The sequence below is a fragment of the Arvicanthis niloticus genome, chromosome 1 (assembly GCF_011762505.2).
Source record: "Arvicanthis niloticus isolate mArvNil1 chromosome 1, mArvNil1.pat.X, whole genome shotgun sequence".
In the NCBI taxonomy this organism is placed as follows: domain Eukaryota; kingdom Metazoa; phylum Chordata; class Mammalia; order Rodentia; family Muridae; genus Arvicanthis; species Arvicanthis niloticus.
Window position 1 is genome coordinate 107,135,652 of NC_047658.1, and position 16,052 is coordinate 107,151,703.

A 16,052-nucleotide genomic window follows, 5' to 3' on the forward strand; every position below is an offset into this window, starting at 1 on the left:
TCTGAGACCAGGGTCAGGTGCTTGTCCCGGTGCCTCCTGGGATAAAAGCTCAAGGAGAAAGCTCTTAGGATCAATTAAAGGGGATTCATGGCTGCATGACCCAAGCTCCCAATTGGCTGGTAAGGAGGACTGTGGTCAGGGGATTCACATATTGTGGGCAAGAGCATTTTTTTCTCAATACCTTCCCCATGTCAACCCTGTACATATATCCCAGAATGACTTTGGGATTCTCATGGCCTGTGTGGACAGCCTGAATTGGACATACACACAGTGGGTTTATTCTAAGAATCTTGTACTGTCTACCTCTCCCTTTCCCTACACTCCAGCCTTTCCGTATATTGTTAAGAATTAATGTTCCTTCAGCACTTCCATTTTGTTTGCTACATTTTTAAACATTTAAAATATTTATTCAGCCCTGCATTATTATACAGACTTAATGGGTTGTATTTAGGAACACACACACATACATGCAATAACAATTAGCAATAAAAAAAGAGGTCATGCATTTGGAGGAGACTAGGTGGGAGCATATGAGAAAGAAAGGAATGAAATGCAATCAAATTATAACCTCAAAAAATTAAAAATAAAAAGTCACTCAATATTTTATGTGACACCGAATTTGTCATAAATTAAAATATAAATAAAAACATTATTTTAAATTTTTTAATTCTAAAAAATATTTACACAATATATTCTGATCACTATTTTTCCTCCCCCAACTACTTCCAGTTCCTTCTCTTCTCCTCCACTGACCCAATTCCAATGACCTTTCTTTCTCTAGAAAGTCAACAGTTAAACAAACAAATTAACCCAAATAAGGCATAATAATAATAATAATGAGGAGAACCAAACACACATAGACACAGACACACAGACACACAGACACACACACACACACACACAATTAAAGAACCAGAAACAATAGCATACAAGGAAAAGGTCATTAAGAGAAAAATGTCTCCCACAATTCAATATGAGACAAAATGTTCTCAAAAATGCCATTGAGTTCATTTTGTGTTGATGGTCATGAGGCCTTCTGGTAACTGTGTTCGATATGCCCTATGAGACTCCAGTGGGTAGAACTAATTTTTCTTTGTAAGCACTTGTAATTTGGAGATAGCTTCTTGGTTATGGATATTTTATGTCCATTTCCTCCAGTCAGTAAAGGGAACTTGTCTAGCTTATGCCTTTGAAGTACCTGTGCATGCTGCCACAGTTTCTGTGAGTTCCTATGTGCATCAGTCTGTTCTATCTGAGAGATACTGTTTCCTGGAAACCTTTTATCCCCTCTGGCTCTTATAATCTTTCTGTCTCCTCATCCTCATAGGCCCCTGAATCCTGAGGGGAGGAGTTTGATGAAGACATATTTATTATTTAGGACTGAGTGTTCCAAAAATCTCTCAATATGCTAGTCTTGATTCTGCCAGGCATTTCTCTTGCCTCAAGTGAACTACAAGTCTTTATTTTTATGGAGGGTTAAGAGTGACTCTTTGCTCAGTCCTCTCAGTTTACCAGCCCCTAGTTTCCTTTTCCTGTTGAGAATGTGCCCTGAAATGTATCTTTCAGGGCCAGTGTATGCATTACATGTAAGTTTTGTACTGCCACATTTGTACAAGGTTAAATGTAGTGTCGTAATAAAAGTCAAGGAGACAAATCTTAAGCAGTGCTGTTCCTTCTTTAGAGTATGATTTCTACCTGTTTAAATCCTCCTTGGAGCCTCTGAATAGCTGATTTTTTTTTCAGATATTTTTTCAGGAATATTACCAGTGTAGCGGAACTGACAAATCCATTCCATTCTCAGTCAAGGTAACCTTAGAATTACCTGTCATAATTAAAATGCTTCCTCAAAAAATAGAGATAAAATTTGCAGAGTGAAGAACTCAGTCTAATTATTAAAGACATTCATTCACTTGGTGAAAATTTTCGTAGGAAACATCCTGGCCAAGTTCATTGCATTGGAATAAGAAGATAAAGAGTTTCTGGATTTTTACTGTAAAAAATGTTTCAGACACAAAAGCTTTAAAATTGGTATATATTGGAGAATGGTGATGTATATACTGGAAGCCCTCACTATTGAGCTATTGTACATCAAATTGGGAATGTGTTCAGCTTTGAAGTATGTTATGAGGAATTAGGAAGACTTGAAGAATTAGTAATGATCGGGCAAGATATTGAAGGATATTGATTTTTGCTTTGAGAAATGACAATAAAGTGGACAATAAAGGACATTTCCAGAGAATAGCAGTCCAAAAAATTGGTACCTACAATATTACAGAGGTAGAGTGTGACCATAGCTGGACTGAGGGGGCATTCTGCAGAAAGGACCATGGAGCCGTCTCAGATGGACTTCCATTGACAGCTACATAATATATCATTTTCTTGAGGACTCAAGAGAGTTACAGTCTTATTGGAGTGTGTGATGGATGCCAAGCACCAAGCGCCTGATTTTAAGGGTACTCAAACTGGTCTGCATGAGGAAAAATAACAAATGGCACAAAAAAAAAAAAAAAAAAAAAAAAAAAAACCACCAAACCTGGCCATGTAAGAAATGACAAGAAACCTTGCATGTCCAAAGTTGCAAGAAGAGAGAATGTGTGCGTGATGTTCAGGAAGTTTTACTATAGGCTCCATGACTATTTGGATGACAGACATAAGACACATTCTTTGATTCATGGAACAGAGATTTCCCAAATGTCTACTATGGAAAGATAACTCAAGAGTATTAAAATACAGTGAACTAGGAAGATGGAACTCTGCTCCACAGAACACCCAACCTCTGACAACCCGAGTGCCTGAGGCTAGGTTGTCCTGTGAGGCCATTAAAACTCCATAGGAACAACTCAAGAAACCGACAGTGACAACAGCTATGTGAGTATTGAGTTGGAAGTACCTGTGGCTTGCAGAAGCATAAAAGCCACAGAAGTGCTTTGAGTTCACGGGTCTGGAGTTTGAAGAGAGGCTCTCTGGGTTGATAGATTTGAGATTGATCAGAGTAAGGATAGTGTCTTATTTGGGGTTTCTATTGCTGTATCTCTGAAGAGATACCATGACCACAGCAACTCTTATGAAGGAAAACATTTAATTGTAGCAGCTTGCAGTTCACAGGTTTAGTCCATTACCATCATGGAGGAAAGCATGGCAGCACATATTCAGATGTGGCTCTGGAGAGGTAGTTAAGGGCTCTACATCTGGACTGGCAGGCAGTAGGAAGAGCCAATGGACACTAGGTCTAAACTGAACTTCTGAAATCTCACAGCCCGCACCCAGGGACACTCATCCTCCAACAAGGTTATACCCACTCCAAAAGGGACACTTCTTCAAACAGTACACTCCTTATGGGCCAGTGGGGACTATTTTGATTCAAACCACCAAAGATAGATGTAACCACAGATTAAGAAATAAATCATATTAAGTTAGGCTTAGAAAAGACAAAAAGTAATAGAGAGTCTTTTGAATAGAACAGGGATCAGATAACACAGTTCCCACTCAAAGTAGCAGAGATGGGACAGTAAACTAGGTGGACAGGCTGTGTGGAAATCACAAAAGCTATGAATGTGGTAGTCTGAATAGGTATGGTCCCCACACACTCAGGTTGTTTTTGAATGTTTCACCCATAGGGAATGCAACTACTTGTTGGAAGAGGTGTGTTACTTTGCAGGTGCTTTGAGGGTGCTCAAGCTATACTCAGTATAGCATTCTCTGCCTGTGGATCAAGATGTAGAACTCTGATCCTTCTCCAGCACCATGTCTGCCTAGAAGCTTCCATGCTTTCTGCCATGATGATAATGGACTAAACCTCTGAAACTATAAGCCAGCCTCAATTAAATATTTTCTTTTATAAGAATTGCCGTGGTCAGGATATCTCTTCACAGCAATGGAAGCACTAAGACACCATCTCGGCATTTTCTTCTCTGAATGGTACCACTGGTGAGAAGAACACCTGCTGTTTAAGTTATTGGCACAAAGATGTCTCCATTATATCTTTGGCAAAGCACACCATTTGAGGTAATTAATCAGTAAAGAGAAGGCAGATATGAAGCAAGACATCTTCTACTCTGTTTATACATTTATGGAGATGAGAAAGGGATATATGTGTCTCAGAACCTAAAGCTATAGGATGGAAGGTTAAAGGGCAGAAAGTAAAAAAAATATAATAAGGATCCATAGTTTTCAAAATGGAGTGTGGCAGCAAGTAAAGATTTAAAAAAATGTTCCCATGGTAGAAACACATGCACTCTTCATCTTTCTGAGACCAGGACAAGTTTCAAAGTAATCAAATATAAAAATCAAACTTTGAAATCATGAGCTATAAAACTTTTCTCAGATTCCTGAAGACACAGCAGTGTTTTGGGTACAGTTCATACTGATGTTGAGCTCCAACCAGACACTGGTGATTGAGATCCTACTATAGAGGTTCTCAGAGCATTCCAGTCTATGACTGCTCCTGAAAAAAATGTCTTTCTCTCCTGTAAACCATAAGGCTCATGAGAAATGTTGTGATAATTCCTTTGGATCTGTATGCCATAAGGTACTGGTTGGTCTAATTGCTAAGAAAAACACCACTTCTTTCCAGGGACATATGGCTCAGTTCTTTTTCCTTGTGTGAGCCATACTTTCTGAGTTGCTGCTGCTGTTTGTGGTCATGGCCTATGATCACCACCATGTAGCCATTTGCTTTCCTCTGCACTACAGCTCTAGAATTAACCCATAATATGAGGGACCTGACTATAAGCATGTGGTCCACCTGTGCTCTAAATTTTTCCATCAATGTTGGTCTGATGAGATGGCTATCATTCTGTGACACCAAGGACACCCACTTCTATGAGATTTGCCAGTTTTACTGCTCTCCTGCAGACCCTCAATTGTAAACAACATCATGACTCCCATGACTTTTTCAGAGGCACCACTTTTTGCCTCCCTGTTGTCTTATGGCTGTATCAGCAGCAGCATCTAGCACATATACTCAGCTGAGGGAAAGCAGAAGGCCTTCTCCTGCTCATCTACATCACTGTGATCTCTCTCTATTACTCATCCAAGTTCTGTGCCTGCTCCCAACTACAGTCCAGAAAAAGTTATTCACCTGAAGTGATATAGCAGGCTCTAAGTCTCCCTCTCAACCTTACACACTGATGAACAAGAATAACACACATTCTTGCAGGCCATTCTGACAATGTAAGGTCATTTCTCACCTGCACTGCTAAAAGCATTTTCATAGCCATGTGGCTTGGTTATGGCCATTAAAGAAAAGAACCTTTAAACTCAGGACCTGCACATGAGCTTTTTGTTCTGTGTTCATTGTTTTGATCAATCTATGATTATGTACACAAAATAAAAGCTTAATTCACATCAACATCACCCCAAGTCCTGACAGATGTTCTTCTTTCACAGAGAAAGTCATTTTGCCTTCCCAAAGGACACAAGAGAGCCTTGCTTCTCTGTTGGCTCCTTGCTGGCAGGCCTAGGCAAGAGGAGAGTGGTCCTGGTCCCAGTCCTGCTGGATCTCTTTGGGGATAAGTGGGATGGTGAGTGTTGACAGCCCAAAAGAAACACACCGGGCCGGGAGTCTTGTTGAAGCAGGAACTCAACTTTGATGCTTCAGCCTCTGACTTATATAAACTCAGAGCATAGGGAGGGTGATTTTTGGTGAGGTGAGATGACGTAGGAAGGGTGACAGACGGTATGGAGTGACTGACAGGACCAATGGCAAAACTCTACATTAGCAATGGCGGGGCAGAGGCAGGGCCAAATAGGTCTTGCTGAGTCACACCAGTACAAAAGTGACTGAGATAGGTCTCAAAACTCAAGCCAGGCTCAGGTTTGTCCACAAGGCCCAAACCAGGGCCAAAATGGGGCCCAAAACTTCTCTGAGACGAGTTCTTGTTTATTAGCTACTACTATTTTCATTAAACAATTCTTCTGAGAAAGGGCCACTGTCTATATGTATACAGTATTATCTCAATATGAATATTGGTAAATAAACAGTCTGTCTTCAGTGTCTTCTTCCTACTTTATATGTGGTCAAGTGCTGTACTTCAGCTGTCCCCTACCTCTCCCTTTACTAGACAAATGTGGCATATCACTGAATGCAGATTCTCAAAGCAATAGAATATGTGGCATAGATGCTTTCTTATCTCGAAGCAGTTGGGAAACTGAGAATTTTTTTATTCTTCTCTCATACATTACATCTCATCTTCAGTTTCTCTTTCCTCCATGTCTCCAGGTTCAGCTCCCACATCCTCTTTCTGCCAGATGCATTCCTTATCCATTTCCTTTCAGAAAAGAACAGGACTCCAAGCGATAGCAGCCGAACAAGGCATAACAAGCTACAATAAGTCTAAGCAAAATCCCTCATATCAAGGTTGGATGAGGTAACCCAGTAGGAAGAAAGGGGTCCTAAGGGCCGGCAAAAGAGTCAGAGACAACCCCCTACTCCCACCATTAGGAGTACCACAAGAACACTAAGATGTACATCATAACATAGTCAAAGAACCTAGATCAGATCCATAAGGCTACATAATAGCCCCTTCAGTCTCTGTGAACCCCTATGATCCCTGCTTAGTCGAGTCTGTAGGCTGTGTTCTCATTGTATACAAAATCCCTCTGGTTACTACAACCCTTTCTCTCCCTCTTCTGCAGAGCGCTCAGAGCTCCACCTAGTATTTGACTGTAGATCTCCGCATGTATTTCTATCAGTTGCTAGATTGAAACCTCTCTGATTACAGTTGGGCTAGGCACCGGTATATGAATATAGCAGAATACCATTAGGGATCATTTCATTGACTCCCTTGCCTTCCCTTGCCTTCCTTCCCTTGCCTTCCTTCCCTTGCCTTCCTTCCCTTGCCTTCCTTCCCTTGCCTTCCTTCCCTTGCCCTCCTTCCCTTGCCTTCCTTCCCTTGCCTTCCTTCCCTTGCCCTCCTTCCCTTGCCTTCCTTCCCTTGCCCTCCTTCCCTTGCCTTCCTTCCCTTGCCTTCCCTTGCCTTCCCTTGCCTTCCCTTGCCTTCCCTTGCCTTCCCTTGCCTTCCCTTGCCTTCCCTCCCCCTCTTTTTTTGTGCCAGTTGTGTTTGGCTCTATCCTAGGTCTCTAGGCTAATGAGTCTCTAGTTCCTGCAGATTCAGGAATAGGCTCCCTTTAGTAGGATGGACCTCAAATGGGACCAATCATTGTTTGGCCACTTTCACAAGTTCTGTGCCATTATTACCCCAGCACATCTTGCAGGAAGGCTATATTATAGGTTGAAGGCTTTGTGTCTGGATTGGTGCTCCAGTCCTACCACTGTAAGTCTTGCCTAGTTACAAGAAGCTGGCTGATTCAGGTTCTCTACTCCCATAACTAAGAGCCTTTACTAGGCCCACCCTTATATACTCCATAGAGTATCCACTGCACTATATTTCTACATTTTCCTCACAGCACATCTCAATTCCAGTCATCTCTCCCTGTACTCTCTTCCTCCATGCCCCCAGCCCAATCTCTCCTGTCTACCTACAAAATTTATTTTTATTTTCACTTCCCAGGGGGATTCATGTGTTCTTCCTTAAGACCTCTTTGTTACTTAGCCTCTCTGGGTCTGTGGATTTTAGCATGGTTATCCTTTACTTAGCAGCTAATATCTGTATATAAGTGAACATATAACATGTTTGTCTTTCTGGGTCTAAGCTTCCTAACTTAGGATGATTTATTTAAGTTTCTTCCATTTTCTTGCCAATGCTATGAAGCCATTACCCAACGAAGTAATGCTGCATTGTGTAAGTGTACCACATTTTGTATAACCATTTGTTAGTTGAGGGAAAACTAGGTTGTTTCTAGTTTCTGGCTACTATGAATAAAGTCACTATGAACATAGTGTCCTTGTGGCATAATGGAAGTGGTATAGCTGGGTCTTGAGGTAGATTAATTCCCAATTTTATCAGGAACCAGCATATTGGTTTCCATAGTGGCTGTACAAGTTTGTCAGCATGAGTTGTCACTTGTAGTTTTGATTCAAGTTTGAGGAGTATTGATGTTTGAAGTATGACTTAATGATCTTTTAGATTTCCTCAGTGTCTGTTGCTATATCCCCTTCTCATTTGTGATTTTGTTAATTTGGATGTTCTCTCTCCGTCTTTGTCTTTTAGTTAGCTTGAATAAGAGTTTGTCTATCTTGCTAATTTTCTCCAAGAACCAATTCTTTGTTTCAGTGATTCTTTGATTTTTAGCATTGTTCTCTTTGTTCCTATTTTGTTGATTTCAGCCCTGAGTTTATTTCCTGCCATCTACTCCTCATGGGTGCTTGTTTCTCTTTGTTCTACAGCTTTTAGGTGTGCTGTTAAGTGTAAAAGTAATTCCTGCTGGGAGGGAGGTCCTATGCCCTGCTTTGCTCCCAAATAACTGCAGGGCATTTCTACACTCAATCTAACTCATTTTAGCATCCAAATAAAGAAACAGAAACAAGTGATAATAGCTGGGCAGATCGTGATCTATTCTAATCCATCTAGGCTGCTACTACCTAGTCAAATTGTTCTTTGCCTATATCTGAGTCTGCCATGGCTCATACATTACATACAAATTTCAGTTTCCTTTCCTGCCACTCCTTCAAGTTCCCACCCCCACACCTCTTCACTCTGCCAGATGAATTCATTGTTCATTTTCCTTTTAGAAAAGAGCTTTAAGAATGGCATATATAGCTTGATCATGCTATCCCTTTTTGTTCTGGGAATACTTTAATTCCTGCCCATCATGTTAAAGCTTGTCTAAAACAACATCATGTTGGCAGCCAAAGTATATGGCTTGAACTGAAATGGGACCCCCCCACCCCCAGACAGAGTTATTAGTTTAACAGGCTGGTAAACCAAGGATGGGTAAGATTCTGCACAGAGCCTTACCAACCTAAGACAGAGGTGCATTTGTTTTGATAATGCATATTCCATGATGGGTAAGGAAGGCATTCTTGTCAGAACAACCTAAGACAGGTTTAGTCTTGTTTATGAAATAAAAAAGGGGAGAGGCAGAGAGCTTTTGAGGCTGCTTGGCAAGAATCTGGCATTGGCCAAGAACAAAAAAAATGGGCTGCTTGGCAGGAATATGACATTGGCCAAGGACAAGTAGTGGGCTTCAGGCAGGAGTCTGACATTAGGCTAGAATAAAGAAGTAATTTCAGGCAGGAATCTAAATCTTAGGCTAGAACAAAGAAGTAATTTCAGGTGGGAATCTAAATATTGGGCTAGAACAAAGAAGTAATTTCAGTCAGGAACCTAAATCTTAGGCTAGAACAAAGAAGTAGGGTTCAGACATGAAAATGACTTAGCGCTAGGACAGGGAAGTAGGCTCAGATATTTTGGTCATCATGATAAGCCCTTAGAAATAGTGATCACAGGAGTAATCACAGAACTTTGTTTATTGACTTGCTTGTTCTTTGGCTATTTGTGTTTATTGTCTTGCTTGTTCCTTGACTATTGCATCTATTGTATTGCTAGTCCCTCAACCTAGAATCGACCTTAATACTTCCATGTAATCAAAATGGTATAAAAGCAAAAAGGAAGGGGGTGGGGAAAGGGGATGACATCTGAAATGTAAATAAATAAAATATCCAATTAAAAAAAGAAAAGAGCATGTGTGTCCTAATGACTGCTCTCTCATGTCGAATCCTCCTGGTCTCACCGCATGTCTTCTCTACATCTTCCTCTCCTCATGGTACTTCTCTGTCCATTCATCTCCTCTGGGGACCCTGGTCTGGGATCTAAAGTTCCACCCTATTTTTTTCTAACCAGCTAAGTAGTTGACCAGCTCTTTATTAACCAATCAAAGTAATGGAAAACAATTTACATAAAATAGAGACATGAAATGCTTGACCATGCCATCATCTGGGCTGCAGCCACATGTCTGGACCCTGAAATCAGCATCTGAATGCACAGTGCACAAAACCATCCCCCAACAGTTAAGTTGCTAGTATAAGATCTCTTTATGAAGGTATTTAGTGCTATGAACTTTTCTATAGCACAGCTTTCATCATGTCCCATAATTTTGGGTATACTGTGCATTCATTTTTATTAAATTCTAGGAAGCCTTTCTTTCTTTCTTCTGTCCTTCCTTCCTCTTTTTTTTCTTTCTTTTTTCCTTCCTTCCTTCCTTCCTTCCTTTCTTTCTTTCTCTTCCTTTCTTCCTTTCTTTGTTTCTCTTTCTTTCTGTCTGTCTTTCTTTCTGCCTTTACTCAATAGTCATTCAGTTAAAAAGGAACAGAGGAATTTAAACTTGTCTCTCCTCTTGCTGTGTTCCACACTTGCCTGTCCCCAGTACATGTGGGCACAGCTACCCAATCATTCCTTTTTGGAAACAGTTTACAGATAATCATGGAAGTGTGTGTAAACATTATTGTTGGAGATCAATCTAGTCAATCTAGTCCACAAGCAAATAAATCATCATACCATGATTCATTGACATGGTCTTTTTTTACTTTCTAATTTTCTCCATTCTATTTACCTCATTTGGTAATCATGTTTTTTGACATGGCATTTGTATTAGTCACATGACTCTATGTAACATGAGTCTATTTGTATTAGTCACATGACTCTATGTACACACTCTTTACATCTCTGTGTAAAGAGATCTTATACTAACAACTTAACTGTTGGGGGATGGTTTTATGCACTGTGCATTCAGATGCTGATTTCTAGGTCCAGACATCTGGCTGCAGCCCAGATGATGGCATGTAACATATAGAACAACACCACAGTGTATGAAATGTAACATATAGAACAACACCACAGTGTATGAAATGTAACATATAGAACAACACCACAGTGTATGAAATGGTCAAAGTATACATGATCGCATCACTATGAATGTTTTGATAAGCTTTTTATTTCTGAGTTTTTGTCATAGTAGAATAGAGCTCATGTCAGGTTAACATTGCATACAACATGAAGTGTTAAACTTTGAAGGATGGGCATGCCACACAAAACTCTTCCAGGCAGAAAGTTGATGATGAGGTAAAAGTTAGAGTCATGAATTAGCAAACCTTTGCAATGACACGGGATCTGAGAAGAAGCCACCTGGCCAATGTCTGATTCTGGTCTGACATCTATGAATGTTGAGATAAGAGACATTTCAATAGGGATCAGATGCTCCCAGACACAGCCCTGAACACAGTTCCTCTATGGAAATCTCCTTCCCTCAAACTGTTTGGTAAACCAAGCAACAGGAAAAACAGTGAGATAATAATATGAAAAATGGAAACGGTCAAATCAGGCCAGAAAATGTCCAAAGCATATGTGTGTGTGTGTGCGGGTAGTCATGTTTCTTAGTCTCTTTAAACATTTACTTGTGGCCAAAGCCACAGAAGATCAGGAATTTTTAAATAGGATTATGAAAAGGACAACACTCAATATTTAACAAGATTTGATTTGTTTACTCATAGAAATATCTTAACATTTACTAGTACTGAACTTATAAGCATACATTTCTAAGGATAAAGTAGAAATGAGTAAAGTTATTGAAAACATTTAAAAGGGCAGAACTCTGTTATTATCTTGAAGACAGTACAAACTTTGGAGAATTAACTCAGGCTATAACTTCACAGGACTTGGGTGACCTTTTTAGCTTGTTACCCACTGCTTCTAGAGTTCATCTCCAAACTCAAAGTTCTCAATAGAAAAATGAGTTTTTTAAAGGATGTTTTGAATTCCTTGTTTCTCAGGGTATAGATAAGGGGGTTCAGAGATGGGGTCACAGTGGTGTACAGAACAGAAATGACCTTGTCCAGGAGTCCAGCAGTTCCCAGGGCTGGCCGGACATAAGTGTATAGAACAGTGGAATAATAAAGGGTGACCACAACCAGGTGGGCAGAGCAGGTGGAGAAGGCACGCTTCTTGCCCTCAGCTGAGCGGATGCGTAGGATGCTGGTGACGATGAAACCATAGGATGTCATGGTCAATAAAAAGTTCAGGCCTGTCAGGAACATGTCTGCAATGACAGTCATGACGTTGTTGATAAAAGTAGGGCTGCAGGACAGCATCAACACAGAAGGGATCTCACAGAAGAAGTGTGTGATGAGATTGGGACCACAGAAGGACAGTGGCAACACCAGACAAGTGAGCACCAAGGAATTGAGAGCTCCAGTGAACCACGCAAAGGTTGCAAGGGCCACACAGGCTCTGCCACTCATGAGGGTACCATAGTGCAATGGCCGGCAGATTGCAAGGTAGCGGTCATAGGCCATGGCAGAGAAAAGCAGAAGCTCAGAGCCCAGGACCCAGGAGAAGATGAACATCTGTGTGAGGCATCCCCCATAAGAAATGCTGTTCTCTGCCACCAGGCTCTGCAGGACTTTGGGCAAGACGGTCACAGTGCATATCACATCCATCAGGGCAAGGTTGGCTAGGAAGAAGTACATGGGCGTGTGGAGGTTGGGACTGCTGTGGATGGTTATGATAATCAGGCCGTTGCCAGCTATGGCTGCTATGAACAAGGCAAAGAAGAGGCAGAAGAGGGTGTCCTCAACCAAGGGGTCATCAACAAAGCTTTGCAGGATGAACATGGTCACAGCCGACTGGTTTACCGGAGCCATGGGAAGCACTGTCTAGGCTAAGGATGAGAATTGCACCTTGGGCCTCTGGCACACGTAGTGATCTTTAGTCTGATGAACTCAAAATCATTTTAAAGCATTGGTAACAATCAATTCTATGTAACGAGGAACCTGTTCTGATAAGAAAAATTGGTTTAATTTTATTCTCATGGCTCACAGACTAAAGAAACTAGCAGGTCAAAGTTATACCCCATACAGACTCAGTCTGTGAACATGGGTGGAGCCTGAATGAAGGATTCTGTGCAAATTGTTTCATACAAGCTGTAGCTTATCCATCAAGGTGGGAGAGATTGCCATGCTTGTATAAGCCAACCAGGACATAGTTATTGGAGACTGTCTTGTGGATAATGGGAAGACATGAATAATCATGAAAAAGCTGAGAAAAGGGGCAGTGAGAAGGGTTTACCCTGGTGCTGGCTGCTGTCCTAGAGTTGGGGAATAATACACAGAGCATTAATTGAATGTCTCTCTGGAGACAGAACCTAGTGTGGTCTTTATGACAATGTGGCTTCTCATCCAGATGACAGCAATGAACCAAGAACTTCCTACCTTAGAACTCTATTCCACTAGCACATAAAGCTAGAGGATAATAATCAAGGCTCATATACAACTTGTGAAGAAAACTTGGATCTCCTGGGGGTCCCTAGGGTGTCTTTCAACAGTTTGAGCCATAGGAACTCAGCTGATCCCAACCCCAGCTCCTGCAAAGTTACACAGAGAGTCACCTAAACAAATCAAACAACCCCTGTAGGACTTCCCATTGCCTGTCCCTGTCCAGCATGTATCTGAACTACACAGGCCCCCAGATGTTGAGAAAGCAGCCTTCTGTTGTTAGAGGAGGGAGCTGTGGTTACCAAGATTTAGCTCACCTGGACTATGTGTATACTGGTCACTTGTCACTTCCCACTAACCAGACTCTGCCAATTGGGGTACAGTAAAGGATAGGTCCATGAGTGTGATTTATGAATCAGAAGCTAAGGCCAGGATGATGGTGACACGGGACAGGACCTTCCAATGGGGAGTGCCACATGAACAGTGTGCTCAGGCTGCTCTCACCCTGCTTTCAATGCAGCATGAAAAGACATTTCAGGTCCTTGAGTAAAGCATTTACATATTTCTAGAAAAGAATGTTCTAAAACAGAAAATAATCCTGGACACACATTTACTGGAACTGCAAACACACTATGTACCACCTCCTTTAGTTCATCCCACAGTGCTCCAGAAGGGTTTTCAGGGAGAGGGGTGTGGGTGTCTATGCTGTGCTGGCTCTGTTCCTACCTTCATCCAGCAAACCAAGTTCAATGTTATTAATACTGGTATAGCTTGGGCTAGTAGTCCTCAGAACATTTTCCTGGAGTTGACCTTCATTCTTTGCTTCCAAATGGCCTCAAATCTTGCTTCACACGACCAGTATCCCCTCTGTTTCACAAAGAGTTTTCTAGTCACTGGATAGCAGTTGGGATGTGCACATGGTGTCCCTGAACACCAAGAATTGTAGACTCAGTGCCAGATTTTACAGACAAAATACAGGGGACTGAGATAAACAAAAGCACCCTACAAAAACAGGTCTAACATACTCCCTAGAAAATTGTTACTCTAAATAATACTTGTTGATTAATCAAATGCAGTTTCATCTGAACTTCTCTATTTTTCTGTCCACTGAAGTCGACCCAACTCCATACATCCCTCTCCTTACCAGTCTTTGCGGCCAGCAGCAGTTGAGGATGCCCCTGAGTCTGGATTCACACATCTGAGAGATGAACCACTGTCAAACAGCATGAGAATGTGCTCCCTGCTCCAAACTTACCCCTAATAATTGCCCTCCCATTGCCTATGCAGAGGGGTCAGGAGCAGTTTGCTATCTGTTCTGTCTAAGCAGCCCGACAAAAGAAGAAGAGAATGAAGTTGAGGACAATTCCACATCCTGGGGAAAGGGGCATGACCTCATTAGGCTGTCCCCACTAGGATGAAGGTGAAATGGCAGTGAGTGCTCCACGGAGTCTAAGGAGCTTGATGCAGGAACTGCCGCTGAATATACAAACACAAGCCCCACATAGGCTTTCTACTTCCTATTTGAAAGATTGAAACTTACTCCCAAATTACAACCAGCACATTTCTGCCATTTTTTTGTATATCTTTGAGTGAGAAAGATGAAATCTATATGGGAAGAAACTATTTCCATTTGCAAAAGTCTGGAAGCATCACATGGGTATAAAACCTACCTGTATGTCCAAAAACATGTGTCTGGGTGTCCAGCAAAGTATGTAGAAAGGAACCTGAGAAAGAAGAGAAGGGAAGAGAGGAGAGGAGAGGAGAGGAGAGGAGAGGAGAGGAGAGGAGAGGAGAGGAGAGGAGAGGAGAGGAGAGGAGAAGAGAGGAGAGGATTGCACTATTACCCCGTTACTCCTTCCCTCCAGCCTTACTTCTCTGTGATAGCTCTTGGACCTACTGATCCTTCTCCAGAAACACACAGAAACACATCTTTGTTCTTTTGAAATCAGAGAGACTATAGTCCTAACTTGCCAGCCCCCCAGACTCTATAAATGAGTCTCCTGATTGAATGGCTGACAGGAAAAAAGAGACATAGCCAACTAAAACAGCAATACACATTACAACTAAGCATCTTTTCCAGATGAGTCCCCAGGACTTTGACATAGGGTTGTCAGCTCCTGCCTAGAGAGATGTACCTGGACCCTACAAAGGATGAACATCTAGGTCATGTCCTCACCACACCATTTGGGCTGCGGGGAAGCCTTGGTCCTGAGGAGCACAGAGGTGTCTGTTTGCTTCAGGTAATCCTGGCTTAAATCTGGATAGCTTTGGCTGTATGATGCAACCCAAGGCAGCCATACCCCATGGGAGGCCTGCCTCAGGGCTTTGGCCAAGGTGGCCTTGCAGCTATTTGTCAAGTGGAAAGTGAAGGTGGAGAGGGGCCTGGTCCCAAGGGCAGATGGGAAGGATACTGCTTCTGCTTGCTGTGGCAGGAACTCATGCTTTCTCAGCTACAGCTCACTTCTCTTTCAAGTCACTGTTGAAAACACAGCAGGGGAGGGCGCAGGGGCTGGTATTCACTGGCTAACTTCTCCAGAAAAGGATCTCAGACTTCTCTAACATCAGGGGCCTTCACTGCCTGCATTTGAGGCTGTGATGACAAAGTTTGTGTGGGAAAGGGATCTCCTACTCATAGTGTTAGACAGGGTTGAGTCACACTGTGAGCTGGAGCAGGCAGGAGTTCAAAATCCCAGGCTTTTCTGTAGCAAGTCAGTGCTCTGGGGTGTTGCACTCATCCAACTGTTGCTATGAAAGCCTTGCTCCTCAAAAAAGGTATCTGCCATGGGCCCTCAGATTCCCATGTACATTCTCCTCCTTCCTTCCCAAGACAAAGGTTTTGGGATACTAAATGTTTTCAGTTTCACCGGATACATAAACAGAATATAGTTGAAAATGGTGTCTTTAATTTAGGAAATACTTTTTCTTTAACTTTTAAATTTTAAAA

At 41.8% G+C, this 16,052-nt stretch overlaps 1 protein-coding gene and 1 pseudogene across 33 annotated transcripts; one reads left to right on the forward strand and one right to left on the reverse strand.

Moving 5' to 3' along the window:
• Window positions 1-4,453: 4,453 nt before the first annotated feature.
• Window positions 4,454-5,094, forward strand: LOC117719702 (olfactory receptor 13A1-like; annotated as a pseudogene).
• A 5,721-nt stretch (window positions 5,095-10,815) lies between these two features.
• Window positions 10,816-15,354, reverse strand: LOC117724339 (olfactory receptor 13G1-like). 33 transcript variants are annotated; one of them, XM_076913014.1, is made up of 5 exons: window positions 15,244-15,354; window positions 14,779-14,832; window positions 14,253-14,321; window positions 13,426-13,616; window positions 10,816-12,672 (listed from the first exon to the last, which is right to left on the reverse strand). In XM_076913014.1, exon 5 carries the CDS (start codon window positions 12,536-12,538, stop codon window positions 11,576-11,578), a length of 963 nt encoding a protein of 320 aa, XP_076769129.1. In that variant the 5' UTR covers window positions 12,539-12,672; window positions 13,426-13,616; window positions 14,253-14,321; window positions 14,779-14,832; window positions 15,244-15,354; the 3' UTR covers window positions 10,816-11,575. The 33 variants fall into 33 exon arrangements, with proteins under 33 accessions (XP_076769129.1, XP_076769114.1, XP_076769091.1 ...); XM_076912999.1 differs by lacking the exon at window positions 13,426-13,616 and adding an exon at window positions 13,835-13,975; XM_076912976.1 differs by lacking the exon at window positions 13,426-13,616 and adding an exon at window positions 13,835-14,034.
• Window positions 15,355-16,052: the final 698 nt, after the last annotated feature.

What these genes read in the sequence shown, in the direction of transcription:
- LOC117724339 (XM_076913042.1), bottom strand. Translation starts at nt 12,538, where the DNA reads ATGGCTCCGGTAAACCAGTCGGCTGTGACCATGTTCATCCTGCAAAGC.